We start from the raw sequence: 22393 nt of genomic DNA, 5'->3' as shown, positions 1-22393 counted from the left end.
CCTGTGCAAAGCATTTTACAATGGGGTGATGTAGTTTTTTGTCATGCAGTGAGACTCGATGGCATATTAACAGAAGATATCACTCTGAGGGAGTTATCAGGGATAAATCATGGAAGAGATAAAGACCACTTGCCCACCTGGTTTTAACAGTTTATGAAGATGGTGGTAGAACACATACTTTTGGTTCCATTTTGCACTGTAACCTAAGACAGACAAGCAGTTTGCAAAGCCTCTCTTCTTCCCTTTTAATTACTGAGCTTCATCTTCTTTCATCCTTGGTCTGGTGTGATCTCTTGGATGTGTTATACCTAATTTAGGGATTCTGAGATTAAAAGGACAAAAGTCTTAGCTAGTTCATATCTGCAGTGCTTTGCAGGTTTACACCAGAGAGCATCTGAATTTGGTTGTGCTAAATACCCTTTTACAGTGCAATCAAATGACAGTTCACATCAGAGGGAGTAACCTGCCACTCCAGCTGTTCAGCTGGTTTGAGCCCTGAATATTTTGGCTGTAAAATTACAATGATATTTTAAAACCTATTTTTTTTAGAAGTAGATTGGAGGATTTGAAAGCCAAGTTGGGTGTTTTAAGATTGGGACATCTACCAGGATAAAGATTTTGCCATTAGAGTTAATTAATAATTTCCTTGATTGATGAACTAAAACCAAATCCTCCTCATCTAGTTCAGATTGTGTAAAAAGAAAATATTGTTTAGCATTTACTCTCCAATGGGGCCAATTATTCTTTGTATTTCACCCATCACATTATAATCTTCTTAAGAGAAAAGAATGAGGAAATGTTCTCATTAAATTCTGAAACAGGCATTTTTTCTGACAAGTTGCTCTTCCTTTGAAGAGGCTAATATCCAATGATGGAAATTGTAAAGAATAAATAAAAAAAGCTTTGTACAGAACGATTTACTTAAAATTACACTGTCAAAGAGCTTTTCATAATAACTAAAAAATTCACAATGTTTGTAATGAAAACACTATTGAAACTGCAACCTGCTTGCTCACCTGGTGGTATTTTCATGTTCTTACTTAATGAACACACTCTGTGTTTTGTTATTGTAAGGCTGCCTGGGAGAGCTGGGCTGGTGGTATTGACTCTTTCCTCAGAGACAGAAGTCACAACTGAGCAAATCAGTGCTATACAGCAATGAAATAAGAAAAGACTTGGGCATTCTCTCAAGTTCCATTAATTCAAATTATTTCCTAGAATGGAGACTAAAGGGTCCCTAGTAGCTACACATACTTTTGCTCTCATTTTTTTTCAGTAAGACCAGATGTTTTGGGCACAGTGCCTGTGTGTCAGGGTGATATTGTATGGAAACCCTCTCCTTAGTAGCTGTGTGCACACAGTTCTGGTTTCCCTGTGAGAGCAGTGTGTGTTGACAACCATGGGAGGATGGACTGCTTAGATATATGAGTTACCTCTTATACAGGACAAAGCAAAGTCTGGCACCTTCAAATTCAAATTGATCTGGTACCATGCCAATTCAAACATGAACTCCCGTAGAAGGTAGACATGGCCAAATGAAGTTCATGTGGACCATTATGAACCTGGACTTTTTCTCTCCAAGAATAATTTCATCATTCCTGCAACCCCATCATATAAGTGTTCCTGATTAAATGTATCTCTTGGCTGCCAGGTGAAGAAAGAACTTCTCCTTAGTTAAGAACTGTCTGTCCAGATGAAGAAAAGCAGATCCATACTTAGCAGATCTATTTATATGTATGAAACACTGTAATTTAGAGCTGTATGATGTTCCTACCTGAACACATGGGAAAAAAAAATCCCTCTCATAACTAGAAAGAACTTGTCTTAGCTGGGAAATAATTAATATGGAGAAGTGTAGTTTGAAGTAGGGAATAATTATGTTCTTCTCCAGGCCCACTCATCTGCCGAAGTGTTACTGAGGGGCAGAAAATGTTCCAGAGAAGTTCATGTCCAATTTTGGTGGTACTGTGGTTAAAGACTTACAACAGTTATGTGAGGACAGCTGTAAGACTACAAGGTGATTGTACCATTTTGACTGAAGCCCCCTGAACATGTCCATGTTTCAAACAAGCTTCTCCACAATGTGCCACAGCTTCTGCTGTGTGCCCTCTCCCTTAGCTGTAGCATTTCTCTGTAGCTCATTCTACTCCCAACCTTGCAGGTTGGATCCTGCAAGGTTGGATCCAGGTCTGGATCCATAGACTTTTGCTGTGTCCTCTGTGAGTTCTACATTACAGCTAGTCTTATCCCTCAAAACAGGAACCATTGCATTTCTTTTCCATTTACATCCTTTTTCAGGCTGACTCACTTTTCATGTAATTTTCTAATACAGCTACTATCTGGTATTGGAAAGATACCACTAAGGCAAGAAAAGTTATTGCAAGGGCATCACTCTTAATTTTTGAATCCAGTCCAGCCCTGGTGATAGGGATCTTGACAGCAGAGAGAGGCTGGTATTAGGGTTAGGGGTCAGAGAGCTGCAGAGCCTACAGGTCCAGGGACACTGTCCCTCGCAAAAGGCATTGCAAGGGCATCATGGCAGGGTGCCAACATTGCTGTCTCCACACTTTTTAATCTGGGCCATCTGTGGAGATGAGGAGCTCTGCCACAGTGCCAAGCTGTTGTTGGGGTTAGGACTGAGAGAGTGAAAGAGCCTACACCTTCAGGCACACTGTGGCTGGAAATGGCATGCCAAGGTGATCCAGGCAGGCCCCCTCCTACATCATTGCTGCTTTCATTTTCATTTGCTTGCATTCATTGCTGCTCCTGCATCATTCTAATCTGAACCACCCATGGTGATGTGGACTGCAGTCCACAGACAAGATGCCATTAGGCTTAGAGATAGGGTTGAGAGAGGAAAAGAGCCTAGAGCTCCAGGGACACGGGCTGGAAAACACATGCCAACAGAATCATGGCAGGGTCACAACATTGCTTCTTCCCCCAGCCCTTTAAGATTAAGCCCATGCAAGCAGATGGGCACAAAAGCTGTAGATCCAAGCTTGTTTACCACTTAGGGTGAAAAACCCAAAAATTCTGAAATGAAGTGAAAACAAAGGGAATGGAATGAAATAAATAGCAGTGAAATAACCTGAAACTTAATGAAATGATTCTTACTGTAATCTGCAGATTTAATTTCATTTCATGAAATGTTGAGATTTCAGTTCATGAAAGGAAATGAAATGAGAAATCATGGAATGAACGGAAAGGAAATACAATGAAAGGAAACAAAACTGAAAAATATAAAATCATGTGTGAAAAGGAAAATTATTGAAATGCAATAGAATGAAGTGCAGTGAATGGAGCAGAAATTTAATGAAATTATAATAATTAAAATTTTGAGATTTCATTCCCCTTCATAAAATTAAACATTTTCATTTCATGAAAGGAAATGATACACTAAGATTTCAATTTTCTAATAATTTCATAAGGTATATAATTTTACAATTGCAAACTTTTGTTTTATTTTTCTGCACTTCATTTTATTCCAATACATTCTGAATTTCATGAGAGGAAATGAAATCTTGTGAATTCAATGAGGATAAAATGGGCAAGCTTTTTGATTCATTTCCCTGCATTTGATGTCATCCCATTGCCTTTTTATTGTTTTCAAATTGGTGTAGAATTTTTTTAGTGATTTCAACTCATCAATTTGTCCTCCCATCTTTTTGTTTGACTTCCTTCCCTGCTTTCAAGATTTTTTTGAGTATCATTTTGGCAACTTTTGGTCCTTTTAACTGCATATCATTCCATCCAAATCCCTTTGGTTGTAGTCCCTCCATTCGCAAATTTTCTTTTATTTTTCAATTGCATCTTATTTGATCATGTCTCCAAGCATGTTTGTTTCAGTTTCTTTTCTGATTTCTGATTTCAATATTTCATTTCATGAAAGGAAATTAAATTTTACAAATTCAATGAAAATCAATTGGGCGAGGTTTGGTCTGTTTCCCTGCACTTGATGTCATCCCATTGCCTTTTTATTATTTTCACTTTCATGCAGAATTTTTATTATTTTTTATTAAGAATTTCCATGCATCTATGTCTTCTTTCTTTGTTTCAATGGACTTTGTTCCTTGATTTCAAGATTTCAATGAGTATAATTTCGGCAAGTTTTGGTCCTTTTCATTGCATCTTGTATTGTTAACTCCCTTGAATTCACACATTACATTTGATAAGTTCTAAGGGGTATTGTGAGAAAAACAATTAACCCACCTTTGCTTTTAATAGCCGAGTACTTAGAAACTTAGACTCAAACACGATGAACTATCATTCAGACACACTTAAGGTAGCACAGTTCAACTTCACCCCAGGTATGGCCCCATACACAAGTGGTCTCTTCATCCATGGTGAGAGCAAAGATGTAAAACCTCTCTTACAACAGTCATTTATTTCATGGGGAGCAAGAATATGCTATCAGTGAAGAGATCCCTTAAAAGGCTCTGAGCAGGAGCTGTGGTTTTCAGGGCTTTAGTTAAGCAGGTAGTGTGTTGATGAGGGTGCCTCTGAGATATTCAGCATGAATCCAACATTGAGCTGCTTAGTTACAATAGTGTAATAATTTACTGTACTTTTCCCAAAAGCAATTTTATGAATCCCCGATCAAAAGAGTGAAGGCTGTTTTCCAGCCTCAGAGTGTGAAGCAAGTTCTCAAAGTTATAAGGGATTCATTAAGCATGCACAGAAGCAGAACTTTGCGAATTGCAAGGCTCTCTATGTAAACAATATCTACATAAATATGGCTAAAGTTGATGAGGAAAAAAATGCTTGGCACTTCACAATAAGTTCATTTGGGGGCTGGGAGTCAGAGGAGAGAGGAGCCTGTAAAGATGGGACTCTAGTGCTGCCAACTTGGTGTAACGTCCTCTTTTGATTAAGCCAAGCCAAACAAGACAAAAAGGGTAAATTTGCACGTTGTCCCCCTAGAGTCTGTAACTCTGTGCTTGAGATCTCCAGACAGAGGCTTCACATTAAGCTCAGTTGTGTCATATTTAACTTGGCTATTGGAAGATACACTTGGCTCTCTTTGTACATACCATACCTTTCATGTATTTCAGTCTTCCAGTTTTAATACTGCTGGTTTGCTACATAGAGATTTCTTATCATACTGGTGATTTCTTCAAAATATACATAGCTTAGCCTCCTATCTGCTGCTGAACTTCTCACCTGCAAACTCTCAGTGGGTGCTGATTGTGTCCCTTCATTCAGATGTTGCATGCAAGGGGCATTACTGCATGATTTCCAGAGGGTGAATGAAAACAAGAGTCTTGAGTCAATGCTGTGACATCTCAGCCTGGGAGAGAAATTACATGCTCTAGGGCATGTAATCCCCATGGGGACTTCATATTAAAAATAAAACCAGTGAGAAGCCCTATGCTTTAGAAATCCAGTGATGGATTAATATATACTAATTTTTATTTCTTGACCCAATGTGAAACCAACGACAATTGCAAAAAACGGTTCCTTAAAAACATGATCTTTGCTTCATTTTCCTAGCTGAAAAATGCCTCATTTTTCCATTTCATTGCCTTTTACAACCTCCACCTTGCCTTTTCCCCATGGCCATGATGAGGGCCTAGAAATAACTAGGCTCTACTCAGCCCTGGTGAAGCCTCTTCTGGAGTGCTGTGTCCACCTCCTGGTGCCTCAGTACAAAGGAGACATGGAGCTGCTGGAGTGGGTCTACAGGAGAGCAACAAAGATGATTAAGGGTTAAGAGCATCGCTTATGAAGAAAGGCTGAGGGAACTGGGCCTGTTAGACTTGAGATGACTGAGAGGGGACTTCGTTAATGTGTGTCAGTGTTTGAAGTAGGGGTGTCAAGATGGACCAGGCTCTGCTAAGTGGTGCCAGGCAATAGGACAAGGACAATGTACAGAAACCGATGCACCGGAAGTTCCAGCTGAACATGAGGAAGAGCTTCAGTATGGTGCGGGTGACAAAGCACCGGAACAGATTGCCCAAAGAGGTTGTGGGGTCTCCCTCACTGGAGATAGTCAAGAACTATCTGGGCACAATCCTGTGCTGTGTGCTCTGGGATAACCCTGCTTGAGCAGGGAAGTTGGACCAGATGCCCCACTGTGGTGCTTTCCAACCTTACCCATTCTGTGATTACATAATAAGGTGTTTTTTAAAAACTCACCTTGCATAGAAAGGCAAAAGTAAGGGCCTCTTTAAAAGGCCTCTGTCCTCTTTAATTCTGGATATTTTTGCTTAAGTTCCTGATAACCACATCTCAGCTTACCACATAAAAAATGGAGACTTTGACCAAATGACATTTAAACTTTACAGTCAAAACACAGCACTTTCAACTCAGGTACTACGCTAGCTTCAGAAGTGATAGGAGTTAAAGAAGGGGACATGAACATCTTTAGGGACAGACTCTGCTAGCGATGCCTGACCCAATCTGTAAGATGTCTGACCCTCTGTTCATGAAGACAGAACAGCGAGGACACTCTGAAGCCATTCTGGAAATGAGTAAGCACAGTGCAACCTTCAAACAGAAGCTCCTAATTTGTACCAAGAAAACATCTCTACCATCACAAGTCATCATTCTGCCCAAGACTGATTGGTTTTGATTGAGGCTGCCAGGCCTGTGTAGCTGCTGAGACACAGGGCAAGAGACACATAATACCTATTACCTCCTTGTTGATCAAATGACAAGTAGGACTTTCTGCTGCCATTTTTCTTGAGTTTTTGCTCCCAGATTCCATTGCTGCCTGTCAGTGACTATAGGAGTATTAGAACTTGCTTTTCACTCATGCCATCTAAAATCATGAGAGCCAACTCAATGCATAGGAATTTGTGCTAGTGATGTTCAGCAGCTTAGTTTACAGCTACTCTTGCAAACTCATTCACTGAGACTCATCACATTGTATTCAATAAAATAGGGTGAATAAGGGTGGGAAAAAATTAATCATCTAATGTAGAATTTCAGACAGTGAGATCTTCCAGCTGGGGCAGTTGTCAAGTTTTTCAGTGTTCCTGCTCACTGGGCTTGGCAGTGACCCTTGTGGTAGGGTAACTGATCACCTGATCCATACAGAGCTTTTGAATGTCACCACATAACTAGTGATAAAGATGTGCTTTTCAGAGTAACCTGATGTAAAGTCTGTACCTTGTTGTACTCATTCCCTTTTTGCAGCTGGCATACTGTTGGTGTTATGCAGCCATCTAGAGGGCCTGGTGTCTGTGCTGGCTTCAGACAGGTGACCAGAAACCACAAAACTGCAGGAAAACAAACTCTGCTGACCCTTAGTGGCTGTAACTCAGCTCCAGTGCTTTGGAAATGTTTTTACAAGTTTAGGACTGCTGTTTTGGTTCTGTTATGCAGTCTGTTGTCAATTTTTTTGGCAGGGGGGAAGGTACTAAGTAACCTGATGAGGGCAGAAAACTGGGGGAGCAGTCAGCAGAGAATAGCATCATAGAGGAGAACATCCCTGACCCTGAAATTTTACAGCAATTCCACAGAGTAAATGTAATTCATACATCTAGGGACTATCACAATTGACACCATAAACTGAAGGTGAGTCATTCTTTGGGCAAAGAGAGACAGAAAAAATGGAGGAAAAGGAAAAAAAACATTCAAGACTATCATAGGCTCTGACGGACAGATAAATTATTGGAGATATTAGGAGGTGCTTGTCTGGTTCAGATAAAGAAGACAACTCCTTGTACTGATGAGACTGTGATAACTGACTGGAGCAGAGTGTGTGGAAAAGGATCCAAGGGTGCTGGTTGACAGCCAGCTGAACATGGGCCAGGTGGTCAAGAGGGCCAGTGGCATTCTATCTTGTACCAGCTATAGTGTGGCCAGCAGGACCAGGGCAGTGATTGTCCTGTACTGGCCAATAGTGAGGCCACACTTTGAGTGCCGTGTCTGGTTCTTAGCCCTTCACTACAAGTAAGATGTTGAGGCACTGGAGCATGTTCAGAGAAGGGCAATGGAGCTTGTGAAAAGTCTGGAGAATGAGTCCTGTAAGCAGCAGCAGAGGGAGCTGGGGGTGTCTACCCTGGAAAGATGGTGCTCAAGGGTATCATTCTCTGCCTGGTGTAGCCAGGTAGAGGTCAGTCTCTTCTCGCAGGCAGCTCTTGACAGGACAAGAGAACATAACCTCAAGCTCCACCAGGAGAGGTTCAGGTTGGACATGGTTTTTTCCAGGCTTAATGATTCTGTGATTCTTTGATTCTGTGTCTTCACCTGGAACGTCAGAGAGGAGCCTGGCTTTCAAAGATCTGGAAACAGGAATTTGAGGATGCACCCAGGTGATCAAGGGAACAGAACTATTATAAGAGGAATTTAAAGATTCTATCCAGTAGGACATGAAATATTTCCCGCTATTAAAATATGACATCACTGCTCTCAGCAACAGAGAGGGTTAGAAGTCACACGGTGCAAGATCAGATGAGCATAGATTGCTCAAACCTTTGGGACTGGAAAGTCAGTGTGCTTTTAACTCTAGGAAAAATGAGATTCATTAGTCATGTCTGCGGTGCCAGGAGGAGGAAGCCCTTGCTAAAAGGCAGGTTGATCCAGGAGGGAGTTGTCACCACCACACTTCCAGCCTCATGCTCCTGCTTTGGTGGTGGTGTTCAGACCTGCTAATTTATCAGACTGTGTTGTGATAATGGTAAAAACAGTGTCTCAACATAAGTGTGCCTTGTACTCTGGTAGGAGTGGGAGAGAGGGCTGTGAAAGGCTATTATGGACACCCCGAAGCAGTGTGTATGGGCTGTAGGCGTGTGTACAGCCTGTAGGTATGTGTGAACCCTGTATGTGTGAATGAGGTGGTCACTACTCAGGAAGGAAGAAGAGGAAGAATTTGTAAACAAGGCAATAACCAAAAATCCCTATCCCTGAGGGAGCTGCAAGACATCCATGAGGATTTCAGCCACTCTGTGACTGTATATGCACACTCTGTAGGTGTATGCACACCCCATGGCTGTGTATGCAGGCCCTGTAGGTGTATGTATGCAGGTGTATGTATGTAGGTGTATGTATGTAGGTGTATGCATGCCCTGTAGGTGTACGCACACCCTGTGGCTGTCTATGCACACCCTGTAGGTGTGTGCACACCCCGTGGCTGTGTATGCAGGCCCTGTAGGTGTATGTATATGGGTGTATGTATGTAGGTGTATGCACGCCCTGTAGGTGTGTGCACACCCCGTGGCTGTGTATGCAGGCCCTGTAGCTGTGGACACCCCTCAGGCGAGCGGGCTGCAGCGCCGCCCAGCGTTCGGCCGCGGGCGCGCAGGGCCGGGAGCTCCGCCCCGCCCCGTCCCGCCCCTCGCTCACCCCGCGGGGCGGCCGCCGCCCGTAAGGGGCCGGGCGGGACCGGGCGCGGGGTCGCCCGTGAGGCGGAGTGGCGGGAGCGGCCGGGCGCAGGGCCGCCCACTCGCCTGCGGGTGTGGAGTCTCCGGTTGGCCCGCCCGAGGCCGCGGCTGCTCCTTCCTCTCCCGGCGGCACAGGTAGGGGGGCAGCGGCGTCTCCCCTCCCTTCTGTCCCGGATCCGCGAGAGCGGCCGGGATTCGGTCCTGGTTCTGTTCCGAGGGTCCCGCCAGCCGTGAGCCGTGCTGAGCCCTTGGACCCGGGGCCTCTGCAGCCGGCGCGGCCGGGCATGGCTCGCCTGCCCTCCCGGTAGCTGCGGGCGGAGCGGGGCCGCCTCTGAGCCTGAGCCCGGCGGAGTTCTGGAGCCGCGGTGCCCGTGCCGGGTGTCTCGCTGCTCGGTGCCTGTCTGCCCTCCGCCGGGAAACCGCTCCCGTCCTCTCTTTCCCCGCAGGGAGGCCGGTGGGAGCAGCGCCCGTGTCGATGCTGCTGCCGGCCTGGGAACTGTGCCTCTACGGGCTCCTGACCGTGGGCTCCCACCTCTACGCTTTCTACGAAGCGCACCAAGTGTCTCGAAGTAAGTGTGCGACGTGAGCATGCTCGTTCGGACACAGCTTCCCGCCCGTGGCTGTGAGTTCTCCTCTCTGGTTTCTGCTTTGTTCCTGTGCGAAGAGCTGCTGTGTTCTTCGCAGCTGCCAACCTGCCCTATGCGAGGAAGCGGTAGGCTGATGCCACCTGAGCAGAGAGCTTTGTCCCAGGGCTTTTTTGCCTTTGAGTGCTAGGAAGGCCCATGGTAACGCTGTCCTTGGATGTGGCTGTCAGGGAAAAGATGAGGGTGACCTCTGAATCTCAGCTACGGAAAATTCAGGAGAGTTGGGTTTGAATTGCCTTGTTTTTCCTGGCTAGTCAACAACAGCTCCTTGCAGGTGGGTGGTTCAGAAGCAGCTGTGCCTTCTGATGGTACTTGCCAGGGTCTGAACTTGGAGGGGCACTAGGGCAAGTTGGTGTTCCCTGCTTGGAGCTTTGGGGCTCTGGTGCTGAGTCCAGGACTCAGAGCAATGGTTGGGACAGTCTGTAGAGCTTTGTGGTCTTTTTGTTTCCAAACACCTACCTCTGCCTTGTGTAACCACTTGGTAGCTACTGTGGTGGTTTGGTTTGGAGCTGTGGAGCTATGTATTGCAAAGCAAGGGTGGGATTTTAAACAAATTACATGCAATTTATAGGTGAAAAGAAGTTTTGTTATAGCATGTGGGTATTTAAATGGAAATAAAGGTTGTATTATAAAAATGTAACTAGAGAGGCTTTGCGGGGAATATATTGCATCTTATTAGGCTTTAATCAGTAAGGTTCTACATTAATGACTCTACCTGGCTCTTGAAAGTGCTCAAGGGAAGAACAGAAGTGCCAGAAAGGTATTTGCAGAGCACTGGAAGGAGTGCTGTGTAACTGGGTACAGAGCTGTTCTCTGCATACAGCAGTTCTTCTGCAGAAGAAGCAAAATGTGGTGGCAATGGGCTCTAGAGCAGCTTCTCTGAGTGGCTTTTCCCTATTTTGGCTGTACTGGCCACACTTATGCCTGTGTCCCCCTTCTGCTCTGGTGGGAGAAACCAGGCAATTCTGAAAAATAGCAAGTGAGAAGTAGTGCAGCTCTTGTGTGGTAGAAGGTGAGTTACTGCTACTGTCCCAGTTGCCAGCAGGAATCAAAACACTGGTTCTGAGAAATTGCTTTGCCATTACTGTGGGCAGAACTGTGGCACAGTTGGGCCCCTCACCTGGTGAGCAGGGATGTGGTGACTTGCCTTTCTGTGGATGTGGTGGGTATTCTCTCTGGTGGAGATCACATGGGAATGTGTTGCTCTTGAGCAGCAGAGAACTCACCTCTGACTCTTCCTGCTCTGGCTGCTGTGTCCTTATCAAAGGTTTGCTCTTCCCTGCAGAGTATGAAGCTGCAATGGACAGAAGATTTGGGCTGGACCCAGGAACTCTCTTTTGGGGGCTAAAAAAGGTAGGAGGGGTGACAGTGTCTCGTTTTCTGACAATAATTGTGCCTCCATGCCCTTTATGAATCCAAGCTTCTAGTTTAGCTTTAGAAGTTTATAGTAAGGTGCAGATTTGGATATTTATAGTTAATTTTGTTCTGGTGATTAGGAAGAGACTGTCTGGCTGTGTCTGAATCTAAGAATCATAACCAAAGTTTTGTTCCTTTTCTTGACACTGGCTTAAGTGATTCTCCTTTCCTACTTCTCTTGATAACCCTCTATTTTACTGTTAGGACTTCAAACTCTGATCAACCTTGACACTTCCTACAGCCTTTTCCCCCTTGTTACTGGGTGATTTGGATAATGCTTAATGTCAATGACCGTGTTTTTTCTCTTGGTTGGCCTATAGTACAGCATAGAGGAGAACAGATTTTGAAGTGTAAGGTCTTAAAGAAGCATAGCCGGTATTAAAAAAAAAACAACAAAACAACAGTAAGGAAACTGTCAGTCCTCTACTCTAAACTAAAAGCCACATCCCTACCCTATCTTGCTTGTATTTCTTCAAAAGGTTTTGAAGTCAAAAGCAAATAATGCATCTAATCTTGAGGATTGCTTACACAAAAGCAGGAATGCATGTCTGTGGAAGTATTTTGGTGTTTAGGCCTGCCATCACTGCTGGTAATGGACTTCTGATATATTCTAGAAAGCTTTAAGGCAGTTGAGATGAACTTTTAGTGAGGCTCTGTATTGGACATGGGGCTACCGGCTGATCCCTCTTACCTACTTAAGTAAAAATCTCATGCCATAGGTAGCTCCAGCTGACCTAGCCCCATCTGATTGTAGCTAGGCTTTGCTTTAATGGGGAGTTAAACTTTTCTTCCAGCAAAGCAACTTTCCACTGAAATTCTTGGTTTTCAAAGGCAGAGCAGAGTTGTTCTCTGAATCCCTCAGGAGAGCTGAAGTTGCTCAACTTTAGCACCAGTGTGAGGCTTAGGAGGCACACCACCATCTAAAGCTCTGTTTTCCTTAACTTTGCTCCACTGGAAGTGAAAATGGTGCTGTCTGAGTTCACTGCTGTAAGTGATCCAACTGAACTGCTGAAATGATGTTTCTGAGATGTGGGAGTTCTGTTGGGTACCACACAGCTGGCGTATTACAGAGGTATTCTGTAATACAGAATGTATGGCCAGATAAATATAGTGACCAGTTCCCTTCATGCCATAGGACCCCATGGACTTTGAGTGGAGCTACTGGATTGAATGGGGAAGGGAACGTATACTGTGGCTTCTGGCTGGTCACCTGCTGGTATCACAAATGTCCAGGCTCTTGGTGGAGAAGGTATGTAGGGACTTTCGTCACAGCAGGGAGTTTCTGATGAGTTTGTTTACTGTGGATGTGGGAAGCTTTGCAGTGAGACCACTGAGAGTAGTAAATCTCATTCTGTGGTGTGAATTGTGTGTGGGGGTTGGTTGCCTTAATGTTTTGAGACTTCAGCCTCCAGCATCTAAAAGCCTCTGCCTTGTTGCAAGCCATTAAACAGCATTTTTTGACTTGCACATATAAGAAGGGTGCAGTTGTTCCTTTATGAGGAAAGTATGTAAAATAATGGGTGCTTGGGTTTTGGCATGATTGCTAAATGATTGCGTGATTGTGGGAAATGATCTGTGTGTGGTGTCGTACCTGCTAGTTTGGGGAAGGAAAGGAAGAAGTTATGCCCTCCCTCAAAAACACCTTCCCTTTCACTTTTAGGGTTATGGTTGGGTTTCTGTGTTTTTTCATGTGTGTTCCTCACCTTGCTGACTATATTTGTCTCTACTGCAGAACCTGTGTAGGCAGCACAGGTATTGAGCGCCTTTTTTCTTTAGAAATAATTCAACTAAAGATTGTTAACTTTTCTTTTTCTGACAGTATAAACCGTGGTGCTTGATGGTTTATGGAATGGCTGCCTGCTGGTTATTATTGGGAATCAAGGGTTTTGCCGTTATTTTGTTACATGCAGCTATTTCCTTTGCTGTGGCGCAGTTTCAGCTGTCACTCCTGACATGGTTGTGCTCCCTTATCCTTCTGTCCACTTTGCGCATACCAGCCGTGGAAGAAACCAAGGTAATGTGAGAAGGACTAATTAAGCATCAAATTAATTATGGTGGTGGTTGTCTGTTATGGCATCTGTCTCTATGGCAGCATACTGTCCCTTCAGTTGATATAAGAAGGGGTTGGTTTGAGAAATCTTAAGCAGTAGCACTGCAGTGACTCATGCTGGAGCTTCTCCAGTTAGAAAAGTCACATTTTTCTATAGTGGTGGCCAGTGCATTGGGATAAAACTATGTCCCTTAATTGTAGGTGTTATTCAGTAGAGCTGGGGTATGATAATACTTCAGTAGTGATCTAATAAACACATTTCATTGGAACTCTTATCATACCTATTTAAGGTGCTGGGTTTTGGATTACTCAGGTTATCCAGGAGTTACTCAGTTAAGCCGGCCTGTACTCACTGGTGACTGTGATTTCTGCACGGAGGGAGACTTTCTCCAACACTTTGATTTGTACCAAATGAGTTATGTGCATCAGTTAGCTGTAAGCAAGCTCAGTTTTGCTCTTCGTCTAGTGGCTTTTTCTGGATAGTACAGATATGGAAAAACTGTTGACCAGTCGTGAGGAAGTGTCCTGTTGTATTTTATTGGACCAATGGCAAAAACTGAAGATTTGTTATAAGGGTTGTTGCAGTGATGTTCAGGGGGAAGGGGAATGAGCTTATAGGAACACTTCATGTGGTGTGGTCTGTTTTATGATTTGCTCTGATGAGGAGAGGGCCCACTTCAATTCAAATTGTCAGTCAGCCAAGCTACATTTGTTGATGTTCTCAAGTTTTTCATGATGATAGGTTTTTGTTGTTGGCAACAAGTATGATACCAAGTGTCAAAATTCAATAAATGCTCAGTAACATTTTTTCCAGACTTAAGTTTTCTCAGGAGTGACTGATTCTCTTTACATGTAGCTTCAGCCCTAGTAGTCCCTAGGCTATCAATTGCGTTGCCAGCTGGTTTGAATATTGTAGCACTGGACTAAATCTGAGGTACATAATGTTTCATTTCTGTTAGAAGAGCTCTCCTGCTGTCCTAGTTCTTCACAACCGAACATGTTTCTGAAATCAAGCTTGTCTCTTTATGAGACAACTTAATCAAGTTGTCTCTTTATGCTGGCTACAGTAGCTCTGGAGGACCTTTTTCCATCAAAAGGCAGTGCTAGTTATTCATGTGTTTAGTGCTGTTCACTTTAGACTCTCATTCCCACTGCTACTTTCTTTAGTTTCTTCCTGCTGCTGACTCCAGAAGTTGAGGTCTGAGTAGACATTGATGTCTTGCTGTAGAGAAAACACAGCATTGCACTGTCATGATCTGGCTTTGTTTTGTTTTGCAGAGAAAGTGGTATGACACTGAAAATGAGTATTACCTGCTGCTCTTCACTGTGTCTGTCCGATGCCTCTTCTGCACTAGCTTCAGCCTGGAGTACTGCTGGCATGCACCTACCCAGAAGTCATCCCACTCATTCCCCTGGATGCTGGCATATGTGTTTTATTATCCTACATTCCACAATGGACCCCTTGTGAATTTTGATGAGTTCAGTAAGCAGGTAAGTTGTTGTTGTTTGGGTGTCTAAAGCTGTCTTCCACATAATTATAAAATCAACAAATAATACTTTAGGAATGTGACAATTTTGAATGTATCATGAGGAATTTTGTAGTGTCCTGGATATCAACATTTAAGACAATCCTGTCTTCCCAGGTTCTTCTGCTTCACAGGATATTCTTTGTCTGACATCAGATTCATCCTTTCAACCAGGGAGCCAGTGACATGCTTTGTCACATTTGGAGAGTGCTCATAATTTTAGCATGCAGCTGCTGGACTGGTTTTTTGTTTTCTTCTTCATCAGGTGAAATAAAGCTAATGTTTTTAGCATAAGCTTGCTACCAACTCTGAAACGGATTTCAGAATCACAGAAAGCTGGTAGAGATTGTATTGGGAATTCCTGAAAACTCCAGTTTATCTTCATGTTGATGTGAAAACAGCTGATGACTTACTAGGACCACTTTGCTTCAACTGAGCAGCTTGTTTAAAATATAAGACCTACCAACTGTACTGAATGCTTTTCTTAGTCTCTTACAGGCTTATTTTCAAGCTTGCTTTTTACATGATGGGAAAAGTTCATGTTTTCATCCTTTATTGCTTTTCATATTTTCTTACATACTTGAGTAAGAAGTGGTATCAGAACCTGTTATGCCCATAGTTAAAATTATTGTGTCAAAGTGAATTAGTGGACATTTCAAACCATAAAACTGTTTTTTCAGTTTATGTCTAGAAGCCTGGGGATTGCTTGCTTCTGTTTATGTTTGGGAATTTTCTGTTGAAGCCAAAGCAAATACTGGGCTTTATGAAAGTGAAACTAGATTCTGGTGGATCCTTCAGTGAAAAGTCCCACACTCATTTGTTTTCACTTGCTTTGGAAGATGCAAGGTTGAATGTTGTTATTTTGGGCTGGATATTGTGGGAAAAGAAACTGAGGTAATATTTTTTTACTAAGTATTGTTTTTTTAGCTTCTGAAGTGTGTTAGATTCCACCTAAATCCTTGTACCCCAGAAGAGGAACAGCTGTATTTTCTTTCCAAGGACTATTTTAGAAGACCTATGGGACTCCAAGCTGAAAACAGCTGGAGCTGATAGGAAAAATTGTGAGGGCTTTGCTTTGAAATTTAGCTCACCTGATCTGGCTCAGCAAAGAACTACGCAAAGAGCACACGTATTCTTGGTGTAAGAAGGAAAAGGAAGATTGAGAGTGAGATGCCTGTATTTGCAGAAGGTTCTCCTTAAATACATACAGACGTGTGGTTAAAGCCGCGGAAGAGGGACGGAACAAACTGAACAGTGATAATGTCTTTCTTGTTGGTGTTTGCTGAAGCTTGGTGTTTGTCAGAGCTCTTACCTGAGCAGAGGGTGTTACCTTGGCAGATGATGTCAAAAAAGGGTTTCAAAGGATGCAGTGCCCAGCTGTTCATTCAAAATGCACAATGCAAGGAGAATCTTTATTGATGCTGTTGTGAGAGACCACTCTCAGAAACCCTTAACTGAAGCTGAGAGTGGGATGAGGGTTCCTGCTGAGCACACTGGGAAGCAGAAATTCTGGAGCTGGAGACAGTCAACTGCTGTATGGCCCACAGAGTGTAATACCAGTTCTGGCAATTGGCATCCACTGCCAGGCAAAAATGAGACACTGACACTTTGTCACTGGCCTTGATGAATTTCTGGGTTGAAAGAAGGCAAAACAATTCTAGACATGGGTTTGAAGGCCTGTTGTGCAAATCCCTGTGATAAAATTGTAGTCTCCAAGCTTTCATCTAGTTGATACAAAGGAACTCTCCAAATGAGTGTGCATGTTAACTGTACTGTGCTTGGGACTGAGGGCCTGTGCAGATGAGTTGGTTACTTCTCTTATATGTGCATTTTTGGTGTCCAGTTAGAGACTGGAGAAGGAAATGTTGCACACAATGATAGATGCATAATGCATGACTGAATTTTTAGGCAATCCTATGTTTCTGGGTTTTGATTCTATTCTCTTTTATTGTGGAAAGGTGGTGCAATAATAATATGCCAATGTGTTTACTATAATTAGCAGTGTAAAGTTTGGAGCATCTTGAGAAGCCTGTCAACTGCTAACGTTGCCTTATCTGATATTTAACTCACACTTCCATTTTCTCAGCACATTCTGTAGGTCTTGCTGACTTCGGCAATGCTATGGGAGAAGAATTAAGAACTGTCCTCATGTAATTAATTCTCTGTAGTTGGGAGAAGTTGGAGGTATTTTAAGAGCAGCAGTCGTCATTCTTGTGTTTGAAAGTGCTGCTGCTTGGAAAACCTTTTTCTTAATAGCTGTAGTTTCCTTAATCTTTTTATATTATCTCCAGAGGTCAAGTTGCAGGAATTAAAGTCTCATGTCTGGGTTCTGTTCAGGTTAACAACAGTTGGCCTTTTTTACAGCAGTTTGGTGCAATGTACATTCATATTTGGCTTCTCGTTGGTTTCTACAGCTTACTGAGATTGAGAATGGAGAGACCAGGTTCCCTCGAGAAGGTGTCAGGAATTTCCAAATGGTGGAGTGAAAAGTTCCCAGGATGAGAATTTTGAGTAAAATAGTTAGTTTTGTGCCAGGTAACCTCTTTGGATTTCTTCCTTAGATGAGGACACAAGAAGCTTTCAGTGTGAAGACCAATCTCAGCATCTTAATTGTGGGCATAATTCGTATTTTCTTTTGGTGGTGCCTGGCTGAGCTGATGATTCACCTCATGTATATCCATGCTCTCTACAGTAGTGCTCTGCCTTTGGAATCTGCATCTTACTGGGCCTTGGGTGAGTATAGAAACAATAGCAGAAATCTTTCTTCTCCCACCTCAGGAACCCTAATCTGCATCTCCTTTATGTCCATTTGTAGGTACTTAAATGTAGCACATTATAGCCAGCCACCGTCAGAAAGGTGGTCTACAGACTCTTAATGTAACATGTAGATTCTCCATAAGCTCAGTTGAACTTCCTGAGATGCTTCCTAAGTTAAAAAATACTCTGTACTTTTTCCAGTCTAGAGTATGTCTCTAAACTTTGGTCTAAAGTGATTCTCCCCCCTCAAGTCATAGAATTAAACACTTAGAAGGAGTTTTAGTGCAGGGATGGAGGAGGGGAAATGTTAAGAATTATTTTTATTTCCTGACTGATGTTTCTGGTTTGCATTCACATTGAAAAGTAAAGGGACTTTTAGTCCTTTTTTAGTTTAAAAACTTGTGAAAATAGTAGAGGGAAGGACTTGCAAATAAGGTAGCCTGAAAGTAGTAGTCAGTGCCTCTCAGTTTTGTTCTCCTGCTTGGTTTCCCCCACTTCTACCCTGTCTGCAGCTCCCTGCTATTTCATTAAAATGCCCAACTGTGAGGAAAAAGAGTGCTGACAAATGCAGAGTAAATCAGCAAAGGCTTTAGGTGATGGTATGTAAGCAACTGGCATATGTGGTTGAATTAATTCCTGCCCTCACTTCGCAGCTGTATCACCAGGTAGGAAGAAAAAAAGCAAAGAAACCCCAGAACTTAAAACTGGGTTCAGAAAAAGCCTTTGTGATTTCCAACTTGCAGGAGGTGTCTCTTACACCAGGGATTGATGCACACACTGATATGGTCCTGCTTCAGCACTCACTGAAGCTCCCCTGTGTCATCACTGTGTGTGTGTGTGTGTTGGGGAGCACTGTTGGACTACATTGGACTCTGGTCAGCAGAGGGCAATGTGTGCACTCTCTGTTTACCCCTGTGTGCATACATACACACTTGATGCATGTTTTAGTATATAATTTTTATATCTAAGAAAGGACAAGGGTAGATGGAGAGCAAGAAAGGGAGAGGTTTGCCTTAGTGTCTGTTGTTTCTTCTATTCCTCACTCAGTCACTGTTTAGAAAGGGGATTCTGAGTTTTTATTTTCTATTCTAAATGTCAATTCATTGATGAGTTAAATCTGTTAGCTCTAGTGTTTGTTTGTGTTACAAAAAGCTGGCTGCTTGATAATGCAGGGAGGGCTTCAGAATTAGGGATGAAATATTCCAGCTGTGGTGCCACTGGTGGATTCCTCCATCCCTTCAAGACTACCAGTGTTGATTTTATAGGGTGGGGAGAGAGTTACTTTACAGACAATAGCTAAGTTGTCTGTGTATTTATTTGATGAAATAAAGTGTTATCCTAAGAATTAAAAGAAATTTTGAGCAGAGGGTTAGAAAACATGAAAAAGCCTCAAAGCAACAGGAGATGAAAGCTGTTGTGAGAGCAAGTTTGGACTGTAAGGATGCCTGATTTCAAATTAAATTATTGTATTTTAACAAGCTGCCTGTGGAGACCCTGCCTTTAGGACAGGTGTACTCAAAACGTAACCCTACTCTCATTGAGCTTTGTTTTTGTGGTAGTGAAGGCAGGTGTTTAAAATATACTAGAAGTGAGATTTTTGAGGTAGAAGTTGTTCACTTAATGTTTTCTCTGCTGGTTTTATCACAATGATTGTATAGGTTTCCTTAGACTCAAATCAGTGATAGGCCACTGCTGTGACTTGCTTTAGGAAGCTACCAATATGAGTATGGATACTGGTCATAATTTACTATTAAGTCTTACTGGACCCTTATAAATCTTACCATGCCTCTACACCAGTTCCTGTACAGAGCCAAACACTCCCCTCTGTTACTTTGCATGCTGTGTTACTGGAACTAATTTCATCAGATAAATGAGCCTTAAGACCAAGGAAGCAGCTTGCTGTTGACTCAGGAGGATTATCCACATTATGTAAACCTTTCTCTACTGATCGGGTTTGTTCACTTTGGGTTTCCTGTTTGACTACAGCAGCTTCAAAACAGCATGGAATATCTATTTACACTCTGATGCCTGGCTTCCCTGATAGGCTAGTAAACTTAAGGGAAAGGCTGTGAAACTGTTCTGCAGTCACCTTTAATTAGGGAGCTTATATCTGCTACTGCATTTTTTTTCTGGGATAACTTTGAACAATGGGCAGTAAATGCCAGCAATGCAGGCAAGACAACACTGCTGTGAGATTTTGCTCTTAGCACCTTAGGGCAATGTCAGTCTACTCCTCACGACTGTGAAACTGCAGTGTGTTCTGCAACACTGTGTAAGGTGAGACAGCAAAGAAAAAAAACAATCCCCTACCAAACTAAACCCTGAGTTACAATGTTTGTTAAAAAATGCTGGTGTATAACAGTGCCATTTATGGCCATGTAAAGCAGAAATGCTGAAGTGACCTAAGCTAACATTTCTAAGGGCACACAGGTATAAAATTTTAAAAAATAGTACCTGGGAGAATGTTACCCAGCAGTAGAAGCATTTTTTCTTGTGTAGATGGAATCAGAGGCAAATGAATTTCTAGAAGCAGCAGCATACCAAGTGGTGCATTTTAGCTTTTCAGTGACCAAATATTAGGTCCCACATCCATAACAGAATGAGGAATATGATGGGGCTGTATCCAATTCTGTGCCTGTTTGCGATATATGTATGGCCCTTCAGTTTGTGGAAGGAATGTTAATGTCTGAGCACAGAATTAATTTAAAGATGTCAGCTGTGCAATCACAGAATTGTTATTTATTGGTCCCAGGAAGCCATTGTTTGGAGAATGTGAGCATTTTTCAGAATTCACAAATCATTGTGTCTCTGTTCACAAATGTTTGTGTCTGTGGATAGTTAGCTATTGACATACTGAGCAATATCAGGGCATTTGTGCTTTTTAAATGATGACTATCAAATGCAGTGTTTATAGCAATTCCATGGTTTTGTGTTAGTGCTGCATCTCATTCTGGTAGCATCAGTCAGATTGGCTGAAAGAATTGGGTGCTTTCAGAATTAATGACACAGCAGGAAGACCCATATTCCATGTTAATAGAAGCCATGATAGTTCATTCTTCTCAGTCTTAATGTTAATTGAGAATAATTTTCTGCCTTTACATTTTACACTGTAAAATGTAGATTTGCAGGCACCAAGAATTAAAACCACTGTGAATTCCAGTAATCCAGTATCCTGATGAATTGCAGCATACCAGAAAAATAGCTACACTGTGCCAGATCAGAGGTTCATCTGTCCTACAGAGTAATTTTTGGATATGGTATGTAATGAAGCAAGAGAGAAGAAATTAGTGAAAGACAGGTAGATGGGTGATCGTTTTCGATGTCTGTTCTTCAAGCTTCTGCAGCTGAATGACAAATTCACGGATATGTGGTAATGGGGAGCTTAATAGCATTGGTTGAAAGAGCTTAAATTGAAACAAGTGATTTTTTTTCTTTGCTATGACAATGTAGACTATCAATGGTAAAATTCACTCTGCTGAGGTACAATCTATTGTATAGAAACTGAAATGTGTTGCTAGGTCATTTGTGTGTTAAGTCTGATTCTGGAAATGCAGATGTTGAAAGAAGCACTGCCTGTATTTCCCTGATGAGGCTTCACATTTATCCTGGTGATTCAGCACCATCTACTTATCTCTGCCCATTTGAGCAGAGCTTCACATCCATCTGGCAAGGTACAGGGAATGATGAAAGACAGAAGTGTGTATGAGTGTTGTAGTTGATAGCCTGAAATGTATCTTTTCCCATCTTTTAGTTGTGATTCTCCCCCCACCCCCAGCTTCTCTTTCTCCTGTTTACCTGGCGTCAAGTTACCATGGTTACTGAAGTTTCTCTCCTCAGCCCCACGGCGAGAGGCCGGATAGAGTAAAGAGAGGACCCCGCTGGCATTTCCAGCTGCTTGAAGTTTCTTTAGCCCAGGAAAGCACGGGGTTGGGAGAAGAGAACTCTTCTTTCCAACACGGAAGTTTGTAACTTTTTCCTGTCCCAGAATGCCTCTAAACTATGGAAGCTGAGAAGGCATGCTTACCTTGCCTTCCCTTTCTTTCCCCCCTGTGTTGCCAGGAAACCAAGACCCCCCGCTTTCCCCCTCTGCCCCTCTGTACAGAATACTCCCACACCTTTGTGGGCATTTGAAGAAGTTGGTGTCTGTTATTTCTTATCTTGGTGTGTGTAACCTTGATTTGTAGAAAGTTTGTAAGATGTACTAACTGAGAAAAATAATTGGTTCCCTCTCTGATGTTCCCTCCCTCCGGGAAACCCTGTTAAAAGAGACCCCCCAGACCCCAAATCCTTTGTCTCTCATCCTTTGGATTCCCCTTCACAGAAATAAACTGTGGAATGCAAACCAGAGAGAGAGTCCCCCCCTGATTTCTTTACTCGCTCTATAGACTTGGATTCTTGAAGAAAATCAGTGAACCCCACAAACATATGCTGGCTCGAAACTCGAGTGAAGAGAAACCTCATCATATGAGAACATGTTGAATATAATTGTTGCACTGGATTCATCTAGATCTTAATAAATCCTGTAGTTGTGAAAATATATTTTACTAGGAATCTGTGCTTTGTCAGAGGTGTGTGATGTATAGATACACATTTGAGATGTACACATGATAGAATGTTGTGAATTCTCTATGGATTTAATGTATCAATCCTTTTGTTTTAGTGAAGCATGCACAA

The 22393-nt window shown here is 42.7% G+C and overlaps 1 protein-coding gene across 2 annotated transcripts in view; it reads left to right on the top strand.

Moving 5' to 3' along the window:
• Positions 1–9351: 9351 nt before the first annotated feature.
• The window catches only part of HHAT (hedgehog acyltransferase), a 146634-nt gene continuing 133592 nt past the window's right edge, over positions 9352–22393 (top strand). Inside the window, exons 1-7 of one of the 2 annotated variants that reach the window (XM_088053830.1) lie at positions 9352–9461; positions 9773–9895; positions 11256–11323; positions 12522–12635; positions 13206–13400; positions 14715–14927; positions 17524–17695. In XM_088053830.1, the coding sequence (XP_087909956.1) occupies positions 9802–9895; positions 11256–11323; positions 12522–12635; positions 13206–13400; positions 14715–14927; positions 17524–17695 (856 nt within the window). In that variant the 5' untranslated portion in view covers positions 9352–9461; positions 9773–9801. Of the gene's footprint in view, positions 9462–9772; positions 9896–11255; positions 11324–12521; positions 12636–13205; positions 13401–14714; positions 14928–17523; positions 17696–22393 lie in introns of those variants that run through there. The other variant, XM_088053831.1, reaches the window with a different exon arrangement.

The sequence above is a fragment of the Pseudopodoces humilis genome, chromosome 3, assembly GCF_049639895.1.
Source record: "Pseudopodoces humilis isolate 2021_Gansu_Grassland_sample_001 chromosome 3, ASM4963989v1, whole genome shotgun sequence".
Lineage (NCBI taxonomy): Eukaryota > Metazoa > Chordata > Aves > Passeriformes > Paridae > Pseudopodoces > Pseudopodoces humilis.
This window is presented reverse-complemented; position numbering and strand designations above follow the sequence as displayed.